The sequence below is a fragment of the Dermacentor andersoni genome, chromosome 7 (genome assembly GCF_023375885.2).
Source record: "Dermacentor andersoni chromosome 7, qqDerAnde1_hic_scaffold, whole genome shotgun sequence".
NCBI classification, from domain to species: Eukaryota; Metazoa; Arthropoda; class Arachnida; order Ixodida; family Ixodidae; genus Dermacentor; species Dermacentor andersoni.
The window spans coordinates 99,698,288-99,719,024 of record NC_092820.1 but is presented as its reverse complement, the minus strand read 5'-3'; the positions used below and the strand labels follow the sequence as shown (position 1 = coordinate 99,719,024).

At 46.9% G+C, this 20,737-nt stretch overlaps 1 protein-coding gene across 10 annotated transcripts in view; it reads left to right on the top strand.

Moving 5' to 3' along the window:
- Window positions 1–20,737, top strand: part of LOC126534050 (uncharacterized) — an 85,852-nt gene that overhangs the window by 27,175 nt on the left and 37,940 nt on the right. For 2 of the 10 annotated variants that reach the window (XR_011895779.1, XM_055072601.2), the window contains exon 2: window positions 16,076–16,142. The exons of 3 other annotated variants lie outside the window; for them this stretch is intronic. Coding sequence is in view for 1 of the 7 variants with exons in the window: in XM_055072601.2 (XP_054928576.1) it covers window positions 16,076–16,142 (67 nt within the window). In the remaining 6 variants the exon portion in view is untranslated. Of the gene's footprint in view, window positions 1–7,294; window positions 7,481–16,075; window positions 16,143–19,822; window positions 20,019–20,270; window positions 20,683–20,737 lie in introns of those variants that run through there. 5 more of the 10 variants (XR_011895777.1, XR_011895775.1, XR_011895772.1 and 2 more) reach the window with 5 other exon arrangements.

Below are 20,737 nucleotides of genomic sequence, written 5' to 3'. Positions count from 1 at the left end.
GCTTGGTCCTGGAATTCCTCTGGGTGTTAATTTTCCAGCCAGCATCCTCCGAAACGTCTTCCGGAGGAATATTTTCGCCTTCCACAGCGTATTCCATCATGACAAAAGCATCAAGCGGCCGGGGAGCCGGCGCGGCCCACGAGCACGGTGGATTCGGCGATAGGGGTTAACACCTCCGGCGGCGTAGTCTAGACGAGAAAGGCCGTAAAATCAAGTACAGTCCACTCACTGAAAAAGGTCCTATATCCCGGTATACCGTGGCACTTAGCCAAAAAAGAAAAGCTTACCTGTGGCTACCTGTGCTGTACCCGCAGTATCTAGAACAAACGCTCCAGACCTCACGTGGTGGTTGGGTCCTGGAATGCCGCAGTGGCGGGTGGAACCAGACACATGGGGCAGTGATCATATGCCAATAATGATTGGTTTGCACAGAACATGCATAAAGAAAATTCGACGACGAGTAACAGTCACGCATTGGGATAAGTTTCGGGAATCATCGATTGATGAAGTACCCTCAGAGCTCTCAGAAATTCTTCCCGCTTTGCAAGAACTGCTACGGAGGAACACCACTGTGACCACAGTTGACGAGGAACAACCTCAACCGGACCTCACCCTTTTGCAACTTTGGGCAAAGCGACGTCAGGCAGAATTGTATGCGTCGAGGAATCCCGATGCACCAGGTAGCCGTGCACGTGCTAACCATATAGCGGCGAAGGCGCGTCAGCACGAAAAGCAACTTTCTCGACGACGATGGTATGAGTGGTGCGAGAATCTTGGATCGGGCATTGGAAACAGAGCACTTTGGCGTACGTTCCGGTCACTGGAACGCGGTCATAAGCAACCTGACCCTGCAGCGAGCGTTAGGTTAGCGATGCAGAGTTCGCCACATCAATTTGCAGAACACGCTGCTAGAGCGTTTTTCCCGAAATACGATCAAGCGTCACCTATAAACTGCCCCGATATTGATGAGTCTGCCACAACCTCTAAATCCCAAATATCCAGCCCTTTCAACATGGCCGAACTAATAGCGGCGATTGAAACTTCGAAGCAACGAACAACACCTGGTCCCGATGGTATTCCTTATGAGGTTTTCAAGAACATGGAAGGAGCAGCTCTCGACGCGCTTCTTCAGGCTATTAATAAAGTATGGGAGACTGGAAACGTTCCACCTGATTGGAAGCATTCAATTGTTGTCGCGATTCCGAAACCAGGAAAGTCTCCAAATAGCCTGCAGTCTTTACGCCCAATTTCACTAACCTCAACTGTCTGCAAACTCGCTGAAAAGATGCTGGCCACACGAGTTTCCTGGTGGCTTGAACGCCACGAAAAATATCATCCTGCTCAAATTGGATTCCGTTCTTACTTGGGAACTGAAGACGGCCTTTCTATGTTATCAGACGATGTTTTACAGGTTTCTCCACACAGTCATGCTGTGCGCACGGTAGTAGCAACAGACATAACGAAAGCTTATGACAATATCGACCATGAAATCATTATATCTAACCTCATCGACCTGGGACTTCCACCGCGGGTGATAAGATTCATCTACTCATTCCTTCAGAATCGCACATTTGCGATTAGAGTAGATGGAAGGCAAGAAGGATACTTCACATCGAACAGAGGAGTCCCACAAGGTTCGGTTCTGGCTCCTCTTCTCTTCAACGTTGCTTTAATACCTCTGGCCTGGCAACTACATCGGATTCCGGATGTGAGGTTCTTAATCTATGCGGATGACGTCACTTTGTGGTCCGTGCATAAAGATTTATCTAGACAAACTCAACAGCTTCAAGAAGCCCTTGATGTGCTGAACAACTACGCTCGGAAAGCAGGATTGGACATTTCCGCCCAAAAATCAAGCTATGTTGTGGTGGCCAACAAGAAAGGACGCACAAGAATCACGCAGCACCCCTTCACATTTAGACTCGGCGCAGTGACAATCGCTGAGGCTTCTGAGATCCGCATACTGGGTCTCGATATTCACCAATCCGGCAGTGGTGCACACTGGCTCCGTAAAACCAGACAGAGTTCGACAAAAACACTTCACCTTATTCGTCGCATTGCAGCAAAAGCAGCTGGAGCTCGTACTGACGTAGCTCGACGGTTGGTGCGTGCAGTCTTGCAGCCACGAATTTTATATCAAGCACAATTTCAACGGCTGACTTTGGCACAGCTGGCACAGTTGGAGACGATTAATCGCGATGCTATGCGCACAATCACAGCACTGCCCCGCATCACTCCGATACCAACCTTACAGGAACATGCCCAGCTCAACACAATTGCAGAGCTAATTTTGCAACGTGAAAAAGCACGTGAAATAAAAAAGCAACTTATTCCGGCTGTCGCTGCGTTGCATGCTCATTTTCACCGCGGCTCTCGGATTGACAATCAGCCCTATCCAATGCCTCCCTGGGAATTCACCAGCATCACAACTAATAAGCCAACGAAGTTACGACGCAGCGATACAACATTTATTATTGACGAACACAACAAAGTCGATGCATCATGCGTTAACACCTGCAAAGTCTATACGGATGCTGCCATTCTCCCAGACGGCGGAAGGACATCATTCCTGAGTACTACGCATAATTTCATCACCGGCCACCACCGCTATTTATCTACGGAAGCCAGCGCTCTAGTAATGGAACTTCAAGCCATCCACGACGCTGTGCAAGATGCGACATCTAAGCTGCCTACCATCAAGCAACTAGATATCTTCACTGATTCTTTAGCGGCTATTCAGGAACTCAAGAAGGTTGATAAGGCGATGGAAATCTGCGAGAGAATACACACTATGAATAGTAAGACAGCTACTTGCGTCAAGGTACACTGGATTCAAGGCCATTCAGCAAACCCTCACAACATTGCTGCTGACCAGCAGGCACACTGTCCTCCTAATCCTGATCCTCCACCTATTCCCCTCCCACCCCAACCCCGTAACTCGCTGCGAGCCCGTAAAAATGTTCTCCGGCAGGACACACGCGCTCTTATCCCACCGTGTGTCTGCTCCCTCCCCCTTCATCTTACTAGGGCGGAGGAAGTTGTGCTTAGGAGGCTTCGGGCCGGGGTGGCCCTTACACCGGCTGTTGTCTCAAAGTGGAACTGGTCGCATTTACCACTGGGTGCTACGTGTCCATACTGCTCCATTCCTGTGGTGGAATCAGATGCATACCACCTAATATGGACATGTACGGGTTTACAATCGGAACGCTCGCGTCTCCTACTGCAAGCCGGCCTCCGCTACAGTGTGACAACCAGCTATGACCGCTGGATACATGACAACAGATTCCACAAAACACTGCTTCAATTCATACACAACACAGGCCTCACAGCACACATATAATACACATATACGCTCCAAGAATTATGCCTTAAGGGCAAGCCTTTATCGCAATAAAAAAAAAAAAAAAAAAAAGCTTACCTAAAAATAGGCCGGGTATGAGCTCTAACCGAATGCCGGGTTTACGCGTCCACGACAATTACTCATTTGAGAAACAGTGATTCTTGGTATATTGTCAATTTTCCAGAAAACGGTAAACACGAGATCCAGATTAGTTTTCGAATTTCCATTCGCTAAATGTCTCTGTGCACTGTCCTACCGCTTAGATGGCAGCTTTTGAGTTAGATATTGTAAAACATCTCCTAAATAAAAACACACATGCACATGAAAGGTTGACTTTTCTTGGCGTAACCGATAACGTTATCTTACTGTCATACTGCCATGGCATTTTGCATAGGGGGAACAGAGAGGTGTGCCTAGGGATACGTAGTTGATACGTCTTTTCCTTTAACGTTATTTTGTGATAGTTGTGCGTGTCCCGTACAATTTTGAAGTACTGCCACACAGCTTCTGAATTGATTGTTCATTTCTAATAGAAATTCAACATAAGCCATGTAAAAAAAGGCGGTATCCAGGCAGCCTTTCTCCTAAACTTCTTTTTTTGTAGTTATGTTGAAACAGAAAATAAAGATTGACGATTTATTTCCAGGATTAAAACTGGGCTGTAAGCTGGCGGCATATAAGAGCTCTACATTAATCTAGGAACAAAAGGTGAAGGTCGTGCATATCCAGCAGGCTTCTAGGTCAGCTTTTAGGACACCCACTTCGGAGACTGAGCCATCGGGGTCTGCCTTCATTGCCAGTCAGATCTAAATAACCTGGTGGTCATGCGTCATGTCCGGCCATGGAGCGATCCATGCACGCTTGAAGGAACCGTTTGTAGCCACTTCCCTAGGACGTGAGGGCCTCCAGAGTGACAGCACACTCGGACTCGGTGCACCGCTGCCGTACTTACTGAAACCGGGACAAACCACCGACAACGTGGACGGTCCAGGATGTTATCAGAGCTCATGCTGGGGTGCTATAACGCAAAGCTATTCCAAATTTTCGATTCCAATTTCGCAATCAGCCCTCCGCGATTGGTCAAAAACATTTCTGTACCGCCCACTCTTCACCTGTCTGTCACGCGACGTCACGAAAACCGCGATACCTCCCCATCTGTTATGATGTGTACACGCTGATTATGCATGATTTGACAGAAAAAAGAAAAACAGTTGTTTTTGATTCGACCCCTTTTCGCCATTAGCCCTCGGCTATTGGTAAATAGTTTTCGGGCTGCACCCACTTCACCTGCCTGTAACGCGACGTCAAAAAACCGCACAAACTCACTGCATCAAAGTGACGTGTACGCGATAAAGAGGCATTAATATGCCGAACAAAACTGAATTTTCTTCGGAATAGTCGCAGGCTGCCCCATTCCGAAAGGAATAAAAGATGGCTGCCGCCGATCGCTGAGACGCTGGCTACTCGCAGCTGCCGGAGAGCATGGGTGTATTTGCGTATAATAAAGCTTCTTGCGTGGCCTTGTAACGTTTTCGAACCCTTTCGGCACGCTTACCACCTCATTCTGCCAACTCTTCTTTGCTGAGGGTCAGTTTTAGCGTCATTCTTAAGCTTCCGTTGCATGCCGCCCTGATTTTCGACCAGCCACCACAAGCTAAGTAAGGGAAAGCCGACCAATCGTAGACGCCGGCACCACCCTCTTCATACCGTTATCGACTTTCAGTGCAGTGGCTCGGCCCCATCAGATCTTTCTCCACTTGAGCGTTCTCCTCGCCTCTTGTCAGCCAATTAGATGTGACAAGCCGCTCAGTGTAGGCAATGTTATTCGTTTTTCAAGCAAACAAAAGTGACTTCCTGTGAACGAGGAGAGTGTTTAATAGGTCTGTTCAGACAACCCTGCGGGTGACCGCCCGGTGCTTGCGTTGGTGGTTACGCAAATTTGACGTCAGGAGATTGGAATAGAAACATATTGGAATAGTTTTACGTTATAGGGCCCCTGATTACCGATCCCTAGTTTTCCTGGCGAGGAATGTTGCTAGCAGATACACCGGGGACCGTACCATCGCATGTTTTCCTACAGCAGGCTCTGACGTTCACATCCAGCGCGGTCCAGTCCACCAAGCCAAGTGACCTTGTGCATTCCGGCGAGCCCAGTGCAAGTAAGCCCGCACTCGATGACTAAAATGTGCCGGAGCCTTCCTAATACTGGCCACAGTGACATCTTCAGAAGTCAACCCGCGCACTGCTATGTTGAAGCGCAAAAGCCAACCAGATCCACGCGTCGCTCCTTTCGCCCTCTACGCAACTTTCGGAGCCATCAACCTTGGAGTTTGTAACAAGCTGATCCGGTTTCTCTTATGTTGATCACCTAGCCTGTTCATTGACCAATGTCTTCTGCATCTAAACCCCTCTATACCCCTTGGGTTTCTTCTCGGCGGGTGAGTACTCCTTAGGATTATCGCCATAGCAATGCATCATCATCCGTTGTCATATTCACTGTCGCTATAACCCAGAATCTCGCGAGCCCCGGTCACCAGAAAACACACTTTCGCTTGCACAGTGATAGCAGATAACTGGATGAAGAGGGTGGTGCCGGCGTCTGCGACTGGTCCGCTTCTCCTCACTTAGCTTGCGGTGGCTGGTCGAAAATCGCGGCGCCGTGCAACGGAAGGTTAAAAATGGCGCTAGAATGGATACTGAGCAAACAAGAGTTGGCAAAGTGATGTCGCATACGTGGCGAAAGGGCTCGGTAACGTTATACTACCACGGAAAAATGTTTAATATACGCAAATAAATCCATGCTCCTGGCCGCTCCGAGTGGCTAGTGCCAGAGCAATCGGCAGGCAGCCATCTTTTATTCCTTTAGGAACGGGGCCATCTCCTGCTGTTCAGAAAAAAAAAATCGCTTTTGTTCGGCATATTATAGCCTGTTGAACGATTTCACGACACTTTGACCCATTGTGTTTTCGCAATTTGTGACGTCGAGTGACAAGCAGATGATGTGGGTGCAGCCTGAAACCTTTTGACCAATAGCAGATGGTTAATGGTCAAAATGTGACGAATGAGAAATAATTATTTTTCTTATGTTCGGTCGAATAATGCATAATCAGTCTTTACACGTCATATCAGATTGGGAGCTATCGCGGTTTTCGTGACGTCGCGTGACAGACAGGCGAAGAGTGGGCGGTACAAAAATGTTTTTGACCAATCGCGGAGGGCTGATTGCGAGATTGGAATAGAAAATTTGGAATAGCTTTGCGTTATAGCATCCCAGTTTTGAGGCTTGGCAGGGTGGGCCATCGGAAGTGCATGAGAAGGCATAAAAAATACACAAAAAGGCCTTAACTGAAAATTTGAACCAAATGTGCGAAGTTCGCAAAACTGAGACAGAAACTGAAACAAGCTATTAAAAAAAAACTAAGTGTTCGCTTCATTCCCATCGCCGCCATCCACACCGCCCTGTCACCATCAGAGCTCGGCTTAAGTCTGGAGAGTTCGTTTCGTAAATGGTCTTTTTCTCAAAAAAGGCACGCCGGCGACATGTGCCATCGTCTCGTTTTAAGTAGAAACTGGAGAGAAAATGCTATTTCTTAATGAACGCCGGCACCGTGGTATTGTGCATAAGGACTGCGTGACTCAGGCTGGACCCTACGTTGCAGGAAACGCTACCTACCTGCTTCGGAGAGAGAATAGAAGGGTAGAAAATAAACAGGAATTATAGTACATTTACTTTTGAGAAAATCCACGTTCTACATTAACTTCACCGGCAGAACATTTTAAAAACAAAATACCACATTCTAGCATTGGTATTTTCTGTGGATAACAAGGAAAAACGCTAGACCCTAGTAAGTTTGTTCGAGCAACGTTCTTTGACTTATCACAGTTTGAAACAGCTACTTTTACGTGTTGGTCGTTGAATTAATGGCAAGTTATGCTCTCTTCCTTTTCTCGCAGCCAAACAGAGACTGCATAGCTGCCGTAACGCACTATTACGATGGAAGTGTAGATACTGTAGACCAGTACCATTGTGAGACTGCCCATCGTATGGATGAATATCAAAAGCGGAACGCCGAATGTTTTGAGCACGCTCAAAACGGAACCACAAGTCGGGCCACCAACAACGTTTCTCTCGAACATCAGGTCAGATAAAATGAAATAAACTTCCGAGGTATAACCTTGAATGTTGCCTTGGCTTTGTTTGTGCGGATGAGCACGTGCTGGTTGGCGAGTTGGTTATACATGATTACAACGAAGACGCCGAGCAACGAACGTGGTTGTCCCGTGTCGCCTTCCTTCGTCCGTTGTTTTATTGGGCGGCTTCGTTGTAATCTTTGTTTGTGGCCTTAGACAGCGCTGTTATAATCAACACGTTTGAACTGAAATGGTTCGGAGTAAACTAACCACCACGTTTCATCTTAATCGCCAATTGCAGAAATAAATGACATGACACGTGGCTTTCTGGTACCATCTCTCACATCTCTTTGCACGAGTTTCTGTTGTAATGATATCGCATTTCTTTTAGAACCGAGTTGCTTTCTGTTCCAGATTTAGTTTCAGTGCGTATGCACCGAAAATTTAACGTTGTGATGTCATTGTGCAAGACTTGGACGTTGATCAACACATCTCTATAGAGAACATCCAAGGAGTTGAGCCATTTCATACGAATACAGAAACGATAGTTTGGCACCATCCAGCTTTTTTAAACAGCACTAACTGTGTATACCAAATTGGCAAGCTTTGGTTCTCGTGTAAATGTTGAGTTTCTTTCCCTTTGCTTTCCCAATGATTACCTATTATTCTAATTATATGGACAGCCAGGCGCATTTTCACCGTCGTCGTGACGTTCTGTACAAAGTCCGATGGCTTAGACACAAGTCGCGGTGGGATTGAATCCACGCGTGGGAGTGTATTCACTCCCACTCCCAAATGTGGGAGTGAATCCACGCGTGGGGAGCCGACGATCCCGGCTCTAACTGGTGCTCACGGAGGAGGGAAGCAGAGAGAAAACGCCCCGCCTCCTGTTGAACGAAAGGCAGTCGGGGGGGGGGGGACGGGAAGGAGGGGGGCGACGTTGTTTCGGGCAGCAACTGAGTATTTCGCGACCGGGCGGTAGGCTCACTGACGATTGCGGTTCAGTCTCGCGCGCGAAAGGGAGTAAATCGGGGAGGCAGCGCAGGAGGGAGGGGGCGCTTCTACGCCGCCAGCAACGGCGTATTTGGCGCGGCCTTATCTTGAAAGCGATTTGCAGAAGGCTCGTACGTTTGTGCGTGCAGTGTCGTCGGCGCTAATCTTGCGTTGAAGCGATACACAGCACCAAGCTCACTTCGCTCGCTGCCGCTGCCGCGCTTGTTCACGCCACTGTTTTGACAGCAAGTATCCGAGGTCATCGAGTGTGAGGTGTTTATGTTTGCTTGAGCGTCCTTACGCCATGCTTGTTCATACAGTTAGGAAGCCAATGTTACCAGTTTTAAACGGTCGATAAAACTGCCATCCTTACTCCCTGTAGTTGTCTACTCATTTGCTATTCCAATTGATTCTTCGGCTTCCGGGCGAAACTGAGACTTTTTAATTTACTTTATCAACAGCTATAAGGAGGCATGACAGCCCTGTTTATGTATCTTCAAGACTACCCCCGTTAAAGCTGTACCCTACGCTTGTACAAAATTTGCCCAAGTGGTTTCAGGAAGTTTTTATCACAATTTAAGCGGCCGTCAGGTTAGGCGAGGGTGCTAGAATTCTAGTTTCCTGAACGGAATGGTTGTCGAGTTTACCGAGTGCGGCACAGAGCACTTTTCGTTGTGCAGTGCAAGAAGCACATTCATAAAGAAAATGACTTGTGCAGAAATGCAAGTGGTATCAAAGTGTCAGCGATCAGATGAAATGACTGTTGTCGGTGCAAGAAGTACATAGACGATATCACAGAATGACTATCGAACACAATATTGAAAGATAAAAATGGTGTAGTGGGCAGACTGAGGCCATTGCTACTCAATCCTTTAATTGCTCTTAATGCCATTTCTGTTGGCTTGGCTCCCTTTCAAATATTTCGTTTCTCTACTCTCTTTTATACCTCCTTGATATATTATATATTCTGCAATACACATACGTCATATTATTTGAAGTAGACACACTTCGCGTCATAAATAATAAGCTTGCTAGCTATATAGGTACGCGTCCTTCTGTTTTAATTCGTGGTTCAATTCAAAGCGACATAAAAGGCTTTCTTAACGGCGCTCTCCAATAAGTTGAAGTAAGGATCTCCTGTCAAAAACACGGTCAGTGCTTTTGTTTAGAAATTTCGAAATCTTGCTTCACGAGGAGTGAAGCCACTGATCGCCGATGACTAACTGTCAATTCCGTCTCCGTCGGTTGAAAATACAGCTCCTGTTATGGTGTATGACACTCGACTAATCACTAATAAAACTTTTGGGATATCTGCTTCGTCGCTAGAAGCACAGCGGGCACGTTAGGGGATTCATGAACAAAAATTTAACTCGCATAGAGATGGCTAAGCGTTTAGGCAAATTTTATCCCGTTCAGTCGCGAATTCTGATACACTGGTAATTGACGTTATAAAACAATACATTTAAATAATTTAATTTAAAATTTATATTAAAATAAACATTTTATTTATGTAGAGCGCCTAGAGCCCGGATTGCGTGCGCCCGCATGAAAATAAAGTCGGCACCGGGTCGCGGCATGCCAAGCCACTGCTCTTTCCCGGCGTCGATACGGGTTCGCTACCTTTCTCCTTCGCTCCCGATGCAGGAGCCTACAATGTAAATAACTTTATATTATTGAGGGCGAGTGCGAGAAAATTGAGATGGTACAATCTCCTGAGCCTCTTTTTGTGAATCTCATAATGAAAAATAAATCAAGCTTGATTTATTTACTAACCGTTCATTCTTTGGTATGTGATATCATATAGCAAGCTTTATCGCTACCTACTTTCAGGAGGTAGTCAAAATTGTATTTGCCGGAGTGTTCGTTGTTCAATTAAATTAAATTAAATTTTTATTTTTCCGGAAATATTGGAAATCATGTGTTCTTGAATGTGTATTTTGTATGTGCAGCACCATGGCCGCTCCATAAAAGAAAAAGTGCGGCCTGTCGCTGACATATGTTGAATTCCAATGGCGGAGTCGGAGCAAGTTTTTCTGCTCGTTTAGGAGCAAGTTTGTTCCAATGACAGAGTGAGGGCGGGAATAATGTGTTCCAGTGTGAGAGTCGGCGGGGATTCAGAGCGGGAGTCACTCCGTAGAGCAGAATAAGACGCTCCGCCAAAATCGGCGGGTGGACCGGAACGCTGCGTGACGTATTTCATTTACCACGTTTGTCTGCTGGGAGGCGCCACGGGTCACGACTCGCGAGGAAGCAAAAGCTGCTGCACGCTTGGCGAGATTTCCATACCGCAATTAAAAAAAAAAAAAAAAGAAAACACGTGAACGGCGCTGAAGAGACAAGTGACCGGTGCGGCGGTGCTGGGAGCAAACAGCGGAAGGAAATGACAACACGCAAGGTATCCTGGGTAACTCGTGATAGAACTTCCGCTTCCGCCTTGCTCCGGCGGCGCATGTTGTGTTCCACTCGCGGATCTGGAGGCGTTGCTCTACGCCAGAGTCCAGTGCTCGATCGCGGAGTCCGTCGGCTGCTCCGACTCCGCCATTGGAATTCAACAGCCTGTCGGTTGCCTGTACGCCGAAAACTTCTCCGGCGCAACTCCATGTGCATGCGCGAAAAGAAAAGAGAGAAAGACAGGCGTGCGATTAGCCAACACCACTTAGCACAACGCTTTTTTACTCGGATCCATGACGCCATGCTGCCTGGACAGAAATTTCCATCGAGAAGGCTGGCGTAGGGAAAGCGGTGCCGACAAAATCACTGTTGCCTACACTGGAGCATCCCAGTTAGATTCTATGGCAGTCGGGCCAGGTAAGATGACTTCAGCGAGCGGAGTGAAAAGGCCTTGCGTTATCTAAGTGGTGTTGCATTAGCTGCACCTGTAGTGACGTCGCTGCTCTCTGTCGCAGCCGAACGCGCGCGCAGCGTTTTTCCTGCGGCACTGAAATGGGTAGGCCACGTGTCATTCGTACTTCTCAGTAGCAGGCAGCTTTCGATGAGTAATGGCGTGAGCAGAACTAGGCACGAGCTCGTCTATGCCGCGCCGGTGCTGCAGCCCGGGCACAAGAACAGGCTCGTGCAGCGGAGCGTAAACAGCGACTGCGTACTGAGGATCCGGCAGCCTGCTGAGCCATTGTTTGATGGACCATCGTGATTAACCCAGTGATAAACAGTGGGGCCGCACGTTTCAGCTTCGCTGGTTAATAATCTGTACGGAATGCTTGGGCGGTGATATTGTGTTATGTTGTATGCAATGTGCTATGCACCATTGGCTGTGTATAGGGCTCCGTGTCACATTATCCTATGCATGGCACATAGCCTATGTGTCATGCTTTTGCTGTGTATTTTTTATTTATTTGTGGCTGTATTCTGCGTTACCACTGCGCTGGGAGCCAAGACATGTACATTGCTTAGCCTTTAGCTCTCGGGCAACGACAATCCCGAAATGTCATGTATTGCCAGAATGAAATGAATGCATGAAAAGTAAAGAAATAAATAATGAATATAGTGTTTTAAAGGTCTTTATTTCTGCACTGTAATGTAAATATAATGTTTAGTCAGACCTGCAGAATTTTTCATAAATAGATTTGAATTCGCGGCTTGAATCACATCCAAAGTTTAATTCTGGTGTTGGGAGCTCGGTTTAACGGAAGCAAGGAATACACCAAAAGGACTCCTTCTGGGGCAAGTTGGTTCTTGGATTTCACAGGTATACTTGACTGTAGCGCATAATACATTTCGTTAAACTGGACCGTGGAAAGAAGATCGTGAAGTGCCAAACGGTCTTTTCTGGCGTTCCACTGTCTTCTTTTTTCTGTCCCTTTTCACGAAACATATTTCGCACCACAATCAAGTATACCTAGGAAATCTAAGAAATACACATTTTTACAGGTTGAGAAGGGAGAGTCCACTGGCTTTTTACAAAAGTAGAAACATGTTTGAAAAGTGGCTGTGGTGACGGCCCAGCCGGGCGGCCACCTCGATTCAAAGAAAGAGCAGGGTGCAATGACCCCCCACAGCGAGGCGAAATGACGTAAAATAAATTTCCGCAAAGCGAGGACAGCGTAGTGACGGACAGTCACTACAAATACCCCTTCCTAGATAGCTGGAGGCTTAGATGTGAATGGCGGAAGGAATGAAGAGTTAATGTTCAAGATAGGGTGGTGTCACGCGGTCGCGCGACACTGTCTCTTTTTTGGCGCAAACGTCAAGCTTCAAGGTTTCCTGAGGAACTACACGGAAGGGGTCTTCATAGGAAATAGTCAGTGGCGGCTTGATAGAGTCGTGCCGCAGAAAGACGTCCGTGGTTGCGTCCATCACCGGGAAGCTAAACACGGACTGCCAGTGGGTGATACGTGGTGATGTAGGTCAATGCTGGTCGAGCCAGGAATGTAGCCTCTCTAAGTGCTGCGAGGCCACTGGTGGAGTGCCTTGCTGAGTGCCGAAAAACTGGCCTGTAGCGCGAATTGCTGACCCGTAGACCATCTCGGATGTGGTGACTCCGAGTTCATCCTTAATTATTGTTCGCAGCCGCATTAGTACTAGGGGCAGGCTTTCCATCCAGCGCTGCCTGTCTCACGTGGGAAACCTTCAGTTGCCGGTGGAGACGCTCGGCCATCCCGTTGCACTGTGGGTGGTACACCATGTGGTTATGAAGGCGCGTGCCGAGCAGCGCCCGAGTCATGTATATTGGGAAACGTATATTGATCCACAGCAGTGACGGCATTCAAAGCTCGGTTATCACCCCAAGGGCGCCAGTCGCCAATGTTCTGCTTTGAAAACAGATGGAGAGGTGACGACCAATTGCTGGAGGAAGGATGAACAACGCCGAGCTAAGCCATGTGTTCGAACTGACGGCGGGTGACTTACAACATCAGTCCAGCGAGCCTCCTTGGGCGGGTGGCGCCACGTGGGCCGGCGGTGTCGTATGATGCGTCACCTTGTGTCTCACGGGCAGCGCATCGTTTTGGAGCTTCGTGAGTTGCGGGTACTCAGCAAGTATCTTGTACGTTGAAAGCGGCCTGAACGTGCGGATGCTAGATGAGATGAAGTTGGTCTCCAGGCAGAGTAGATCGAGGGATGTGGCGTTATTCTTTAGGCGCCGATCATGAACACTCACATCTAGGTTGAAATGACTGAGAAAGTCTGCTCCCAGTATGGCAAACTGAAGTCCGCGATCACAAGCACCCATCTGTGCAAGCGCTGGAGTCCGATGCCTATCGTTATTGACCGGAGCCCATACGACGCGATGGCAGTGTTCACTGCGTGGGTGTGGACTTGCTGCGTTCGCGATCTGGGGGTCGTGGTGAGAACAATAGACAGCTCGGCTCCGGTGTTAAAGAGGACGCGGGTGCGAGTGATGCGGTCGACTTCGAAGAATACGCAGCTTCCTCGAGGGCCGATGTCCCATGCCACCGTTAGCGACTGATGGGTGCGTTTCCCCTCTCCTCCACGAACAGGCTTAAGCAGCAACTTGCTTGTTCGTGAAAGCGACGATGGTACCAGCACAACTGCCACAGCGAGTCTCTAGGTGCGCTACAAGAGTGTGAAGGCAAATGGTTCCGCTGAAGTTGGTCGCCGGTGGTGCCAAAGGTCGTCAGCTTCTCCAGTGCACTGGTAAGGCGGCCGACTGTTACCTCCAGGCGCGAGATTCGGTACCCTTGCTCTGATACTGTCACAGCGTCGATAGGTAGCTGGGCCGCAGACGAGCAGTCGCATATGCGGTCAGCGAGTGCAGCTAGCCGATCGGGAAGCGTGCCGTGGGAACCCGCCAGTACCATGCGAGCGGACTGCGGGAGGCGTTGGAAGAACACCTCGCGCGAAATTGGAAGCTGGCTCTCGTTTGCGTAGTGCTCACCCAGAAACCGGTGCTACCGGTGCAGTGTTGCGAAAGGTGGAGAGTCATTGGTTGCCGAGTTCCACGGAGAGGAGTTGTTGGAGCCTACTCCGTTACGATGGCTCGAGGCGTTGGAGGAGCGTGCGCTTTAGGTCGTCGTATGCGGTGGCCGAAGCATACATGCTAGGAAGTCGTCTATGGCATCGGCGATGTCGGAGGGTAGCGTGGCGACGACATGCAGGTACCTTGGTATCTGTGAAGTGATGCGTCGCAATTGAAACCGGGCCTCTACTTACATAAACCAAACTCAGGGATTCTCGGGCCGAAAGACGGGAAGCTGAATCACTGCGGCGATGACAGGAGACGTAATCGTGGCGTCATCCTTGTCAACAGGAGAAGGAGCAGCGTCCTCCACGGCTGGTGTTCGAAAAAGAAACCGTAAATGCTCTGGGTCAGCAATTGTTTGGACCTCGGTTCAGTGGAGGCAAGGAATGCACGTCTTGTCATGTTGAGAACGGAGAGTGGGCTGGCTTTATTCAAAAGTAAAAACAGGTTTGCCGAGTGGCTGTAGTGGCGATCAAGTCGGGCGGCTATCTCGATTCCGAGAAAGAGCAGGCGGCAATGACCTCCCGCGGCGCACCAAGGCGAGGTAAACTGGCCGATGCAATGAGCCCCACGTTGAGGCAATGTGGACGTATACTGCATTTCCGCGAAGCGGGGACATCGTAGTGACGGACGGTTGCTACATTGGCTCTAGCGATTACGCGGTGGAAGAACTATTCATTCTCCATTGTTGACAGAATGCGGCCCGTCATACCTTCCAGATTCATACCATGAATACCATGAAACATGGTAGTTCCTTTAATAAATATTGTGTAGCAACACAGCGCGTTCTAAAGTAAACTGTAATGCCATAGGTTATGCTGAGGGTTAACTTGGCGCGCAGGTTAATGTGGATTTTTTTCCTTTTACCTACTGGAAAGGTGGAAATTAAGAATAGGTATTCACACTCGGTTGCACAGTGTATTATCTGGATGTGTTTCACTATACAAAGGTCTACTGTGGTAGATAATCATAGAGACGAAGACAAAAGAATTAAAATAGGTATGTGTCAGTCATCCTTCCGTGACCTCCAGTGTTTATAGAAACACTTCTTTCTGTAAGTGTGCCAAGCTGTAGGGAGGTTTTACGTAACTGAGTCATGCTTGCCAAGCTAAAAATCGGAATAAGGAAAATCACAAGTACACTGTATGAGTGATTCGTAAATGTGGCACCTAATGTAACTTATTCATGTATGTGCTGAGGGTAGATTACAGCCAGTGCATAATCTGCTCTTACAGGATGACTTGTGACGAGCAAAAGAAGCCTTCCTCACATCTTCCTTTGTTTCTTTTGGATCTTTGTGCACCATGTGTATTGTTACAGCTGTGTGCATGCGGCTGGGTATAGTTTGTTTATGTGTTCTGCTTCCTCCCTTGACCTCATCATTCATGTGCCATCTTTGCCGTAACACAATACAGCTACTGTACCTGTGCTACATATTTTATGAGCGTGTTTGCATTATGGCAAGTTTTGTATTAGTGGTTCTTGCAATCTGTGAAATTGTCTGTGTCAGCTATTATACTTCGTCTTGGAAAAGTAGGTTTGTCAACACAAATAAACGATTAGTATAAATGTTGCAGTATTTATTTTTGTAATATTGTCAGTTATGAAGTTTTTATACACTGTTGCATGTTGTGTGACCGAATAAAATAACTTTTTATTGCCGTGTTTTTCAGATGGGTTTTCAACTCGCGCTAACACGCACAACTTGTGTGGGAAAAGTGCCAGCAAGAATACCATAAGGTAAGACAGCTGTTTTTGCTATTAGATTGGATTATCAATTGGCAACCAGTTGTTTTCAGCAAGCATAGTATAATGCATAGATTATGTAATCTAAGTTGAAATATTATTTCTATTGCACTTCATTTTATGGGTCTCCTTTGTACATAAGTGCAGCCTATTTTATTTGTTATGTGTAGCTTACTTGCTTAGGATATTAAATCGTAAGTTCTAAATAAAAGTACATCTCTGAGAACAGTGGAATAGGTTTAGCATATAAATCTTTTGACATATTATAAGAGACGTGTGTGGTGGTGAATTGAAAATCTACATGAGTTTATTATTTGGGGGTCTCATTATGGTTCTGAGTGGCATTGCAGTGTCATGCATATGCAGCTGCAGGCTACATATCGGATTTTATTTGAGACTGTTTTACTTGGTTGGCTATTGATTCCAGTTGAGTAGTAATGAGAACTGTTTTGCTTTCATAGTGTTTCTGTGCTGACTGATACATGTGAATTTTCGAGAAGACAATAACAAATATTGATGAAATATTACCTTTTTTGTTGTTATCCTGCCATGTGCTTTTTGGCAAGGTTGCTATGGATTCTTTATTATCCTATGTCCTCTTTTCACACCAGTCATCTTGAGAACTAGCCGTACGCGTGTGTACTTACAGCAAAAATTGTTAACACATATTGAAAACCAGCTCGACATTGCCATCCGATAGTCAAACGACTTACATGGATTAGTTACTTTACTATAGTCGAAAGAGACCGGCACCATGCACTAAGCGTAACTTGACACACACTGCTGGAGTTAAAAAAGAATAGGTACCCGAATCCTTCAAAAGTGGTCGTGTGACCATTTATTTTGCGTCGTCTGACTCATCTAGAATAGTTGAACGGACTCCCTCAGCACTAGTCTTGTAATCCTTTTGAGAGGGTTAGGGAGACTACTACAGCAGAGTGTGCATGACTATTGAGTGCGGAGTCACGTAACCACCTTGTATCGAGCACAGATAGTCTTGGGACTCTCTGCAGAAAGAGAGTTCGGGTGTCTCCCACAAAGTGCGTCATATACGTGACGACTCCAGACTCTTCAAAAATAGTAAGGGATACCCCTTCTTTTCTCAGCGCGTAGAAAATAAATTGCAACAATTAAATTGCATTATTTATTCGTATAATAATATAAAAACTGTATATTTACAAGGACCCATATTGAAAAACTGAACAACTCTAACTTAAACAATAAAGTCTAGAAGCGTACGGTGAGGGGCTAGTTGGTATGACATTATGAGAACAAAGAAAAACTGCGCAAAAAAGAACAAGACAGAGAAAGAACCACACGACACGGGCGCAGACTGCGTGTGGTATTGGTATCCAGAATGCGTGTGGTATTCCTGTGGAAGGTTTTCTAGAGTTGCTTAAGGCATATCTTTCTTCAATCATTGTGAGTTTTCAGGATAAATTTTATGTGCTAAAACGCGGCATTTGTATCGGGTCGTGTGTAGCCCCTGTTTTGTCTGAGATTCTTTTAGCCGAACTTGACCGCTCGCTATCGCGGGTACTTTCTGACGACCGCATCGTTCGCGTGTTCTGATACGTCGATGATTTTTTAATTCTTTTAAATTTAGACCACAACGACAACTTGACACAGGTGGCATAGGAGGTTTTAGCCTCCTTCAAGTCTGCTTTTGCCAGTTTTAATTTTACTGTTGAACTTCCTGAAAATTCTTGCTTGTAATTCTTAGACTTAAAATTATTTTTTAATGACCCTGACCACCTTTGCTGGGCTTACATGCCTAGGTCGAAAAAAGCACTTCTGCCCTTCAACTCGAGCCATTCGAAGCTGGTCAAGAGGGGGATTGCGTCAACGTGCCTCAGGGCTTCGTTAGTGAAGTCCTGCCCTCATAAGGTTCAGTCCAGTTTTGATGCCCAAGCTGATCGCCTTCGATCGGCAGGTTTTCCGTTGGCCCTTCTTCGGGCTGTTGCCGAGTCCCTGTTGAAGTCCTTCCGACTAAGTTCAAAGCCTCGTGGGGCGGATCCACAGGAGAGGAGGAAGTATGAAGTTATGCCCTATGTCCACAGGGTCTCGCACGGCCTGAAGAGGGTAGCGGGTAAATTCGGCTTACAGGTTCTCTTTTCGGCACCTTGTAAGCTGTCCAGTCTGTGCAATTTAGTTAGACCTGATAGGAAAAAGAAAATCGAGTGCTGCACTAACGACAGGAACAAGCTTGTGCCCTGTAGAGCGAATGTCATCTATGAGATTCCGCTGAGTTGTGGCAACGTGTACGTTGGACAAACAGGCCGCCGCATTAATATTAGATTATTAGAACATGCCAATTCACTAGATGATTCTAGAGGACAGCATCTTCCTAAGCATTGCAAGACCAGCAGGAATGACGGCAAAGCTTGTACCCCACTTTTCGGCAGGACTAAGATTGTCGGACGCGCAAGGGATAAGAAAGAGCGTGAAGTAATCGAAGCATTAGAAATCGCGAGATTAGGGCCTGATAAATGTGTTAGCGAGGCTTCCACACATTTGTACCGCAAGGAGTTGGCGTTTCTGGGCTTGACTACATGATAGCGGCACTGGTCTTTGTGGCTGGTGCGCATGTGTTCTGTTGTTGGTGGGAAAGAGGCGTTGGAGCATTAAACCAGTTGTTAGTCTGCACCCGTGTCGTATGGTTCTTTCTCTGTCTTGTTCTTCTTTGCGCAGTTTTTCTTTGTTCTCATAATTAAACAATAATTTGGGGAAATTATAGAAATTCGCTTGTCCAATTTAGCGGAAAACTGGCTTTGAAAGGGACAGCCCTACCGGCAAAGCGCATGGGAGACAGTGCACAAGAGCATAATTTGGCAAGAAAAATAACAAAAACATAACCCCGTGGATATTAACGACGTTACCATTAGAAGAGCTGATATGGATCGAGATTTGCGTTCTGATAGAGACTAGAGCTCCGCCAGAAAAATTAACAAGAATAAAAAAAATACAGTGATGTTTAAAGAGCGCTGCTTATGCTTGAGAATACTTTTGCGTAAACGACTTTCATGGTGAATATGGAGGACGCTGTGGAGCCCTATCTCGGCTGTGTCGATGGTTCTAATCCATTAACCCTTAATAAAAAACAAAAAAAAACAACTTGTTACGCTTAAATTGTTCAGAAAAGCAGATGTGAGCCAAATGAGATGGCGGACATATTACCAGCGAAGGTGGCCGACCAATGGCAAAAAGCACTTGCGAACGAAGAGCTTCGTGAATTCTGCCACTGAATTCTGGTCCAACACAATTGGCCGAGATAGTGAAACCGCATTTTCTAACCACATACGCACAGCCCTAAACGTTTCACTTCCAATCAGGGCTAATTAATTCCTTGCGTGAATGGACCATCAGTTCGCCAATGAAGTTTGTTTCATATTCGTTTTCTGAGTGGCCCTTCGACTAAACTATCGTTAGCTAGGTTTTGTCAGACGTCGCTTTCTCTTTTCAAACGAAGCTTTCGATGTGGAACACTTAGTCCCCCCTCCCTTTATTATAGCATATAAAACTACAAGTGCAACAATCAGCCATATAAATCGTACCCATCGTCAATTCCCGGTAAAGGCATTCAAGCACAGCTGGCGCAATAAAAATGCACGCAAGTCGAATACACTTTCAAAACGGGGACGTAAGAGAATGAGTAATTACGGCACACAATAGTCGAAAGACTGCCTAAAAGGGCAGTATCTTAAGAAGGGAAATTTGGGGCAGAGCCACAACAAGTGCTGGCCATCTACTACGGAACCTGTCAGTGCGGTACCACGGGATAAACATTCTCTGGTGCAAACGTCGCTCTCCGCTCTCCAACAAGCGGTGAACCAGTACTCCCTGCATCGCTTCTTCTCCACGCTACAAACAGTCAGTATCCTTTGCACTACCAGGCACTCGCGGTGGGCCAGGAAAGCGGTAGCGCTTGTTTGAAATTACGAGGATGGCGCCTGCGCCAGCTGTCTTCAGGAGGCACCGTACCCGCGTCGTAATCACCGCTTGGCCCAACGCCCTTAACATTCCGCTCCAGATCCGCTGTACTGTGGTCGGCACGATGCCTTGACTCACGTGTTGTGCAGATAGCCTCATCCACAAAATGGGCGCAAAGTGGCAGGGTGAATCTTTTCGCAGCACCATCCCTGTGGACTCAGCCAACGTATCGAGTTAGCACTAGTTGTGCTGAGCCGCAAGCTGTCCGTGTTGCCACTCTTCATCTATTCTTATCTGCGCCTATATCTTGTTCTTCAATAACGTTTTCTTTAAGCTCCCGGAATGTCCAGAAATGGTCAAACGTTTGATAAAAGTCCGTCGTAAGTGGCCATAAACGCAACATATCTATGGTTCCAATACCCTCCGTGTCCGTCTAGACAGCTGAAAGGACAGTGACTATTTGAAATCTCGATCCTCCCATGAAGAAGCTGGGAAGAAATTGAGCCTCGTGAAAACAGCATCGCAGTCAAAAAATGATGGAGGCTACTTTTTCTGTCCAAAAAAGATGGTGGCTTAGGAGAAGTATTGAGAATACAACGGGAAGGTAATCTGCTCTTAGGAAAACGTAGTCAGGCTCCCTTACGAGCTTAACTTAAAAT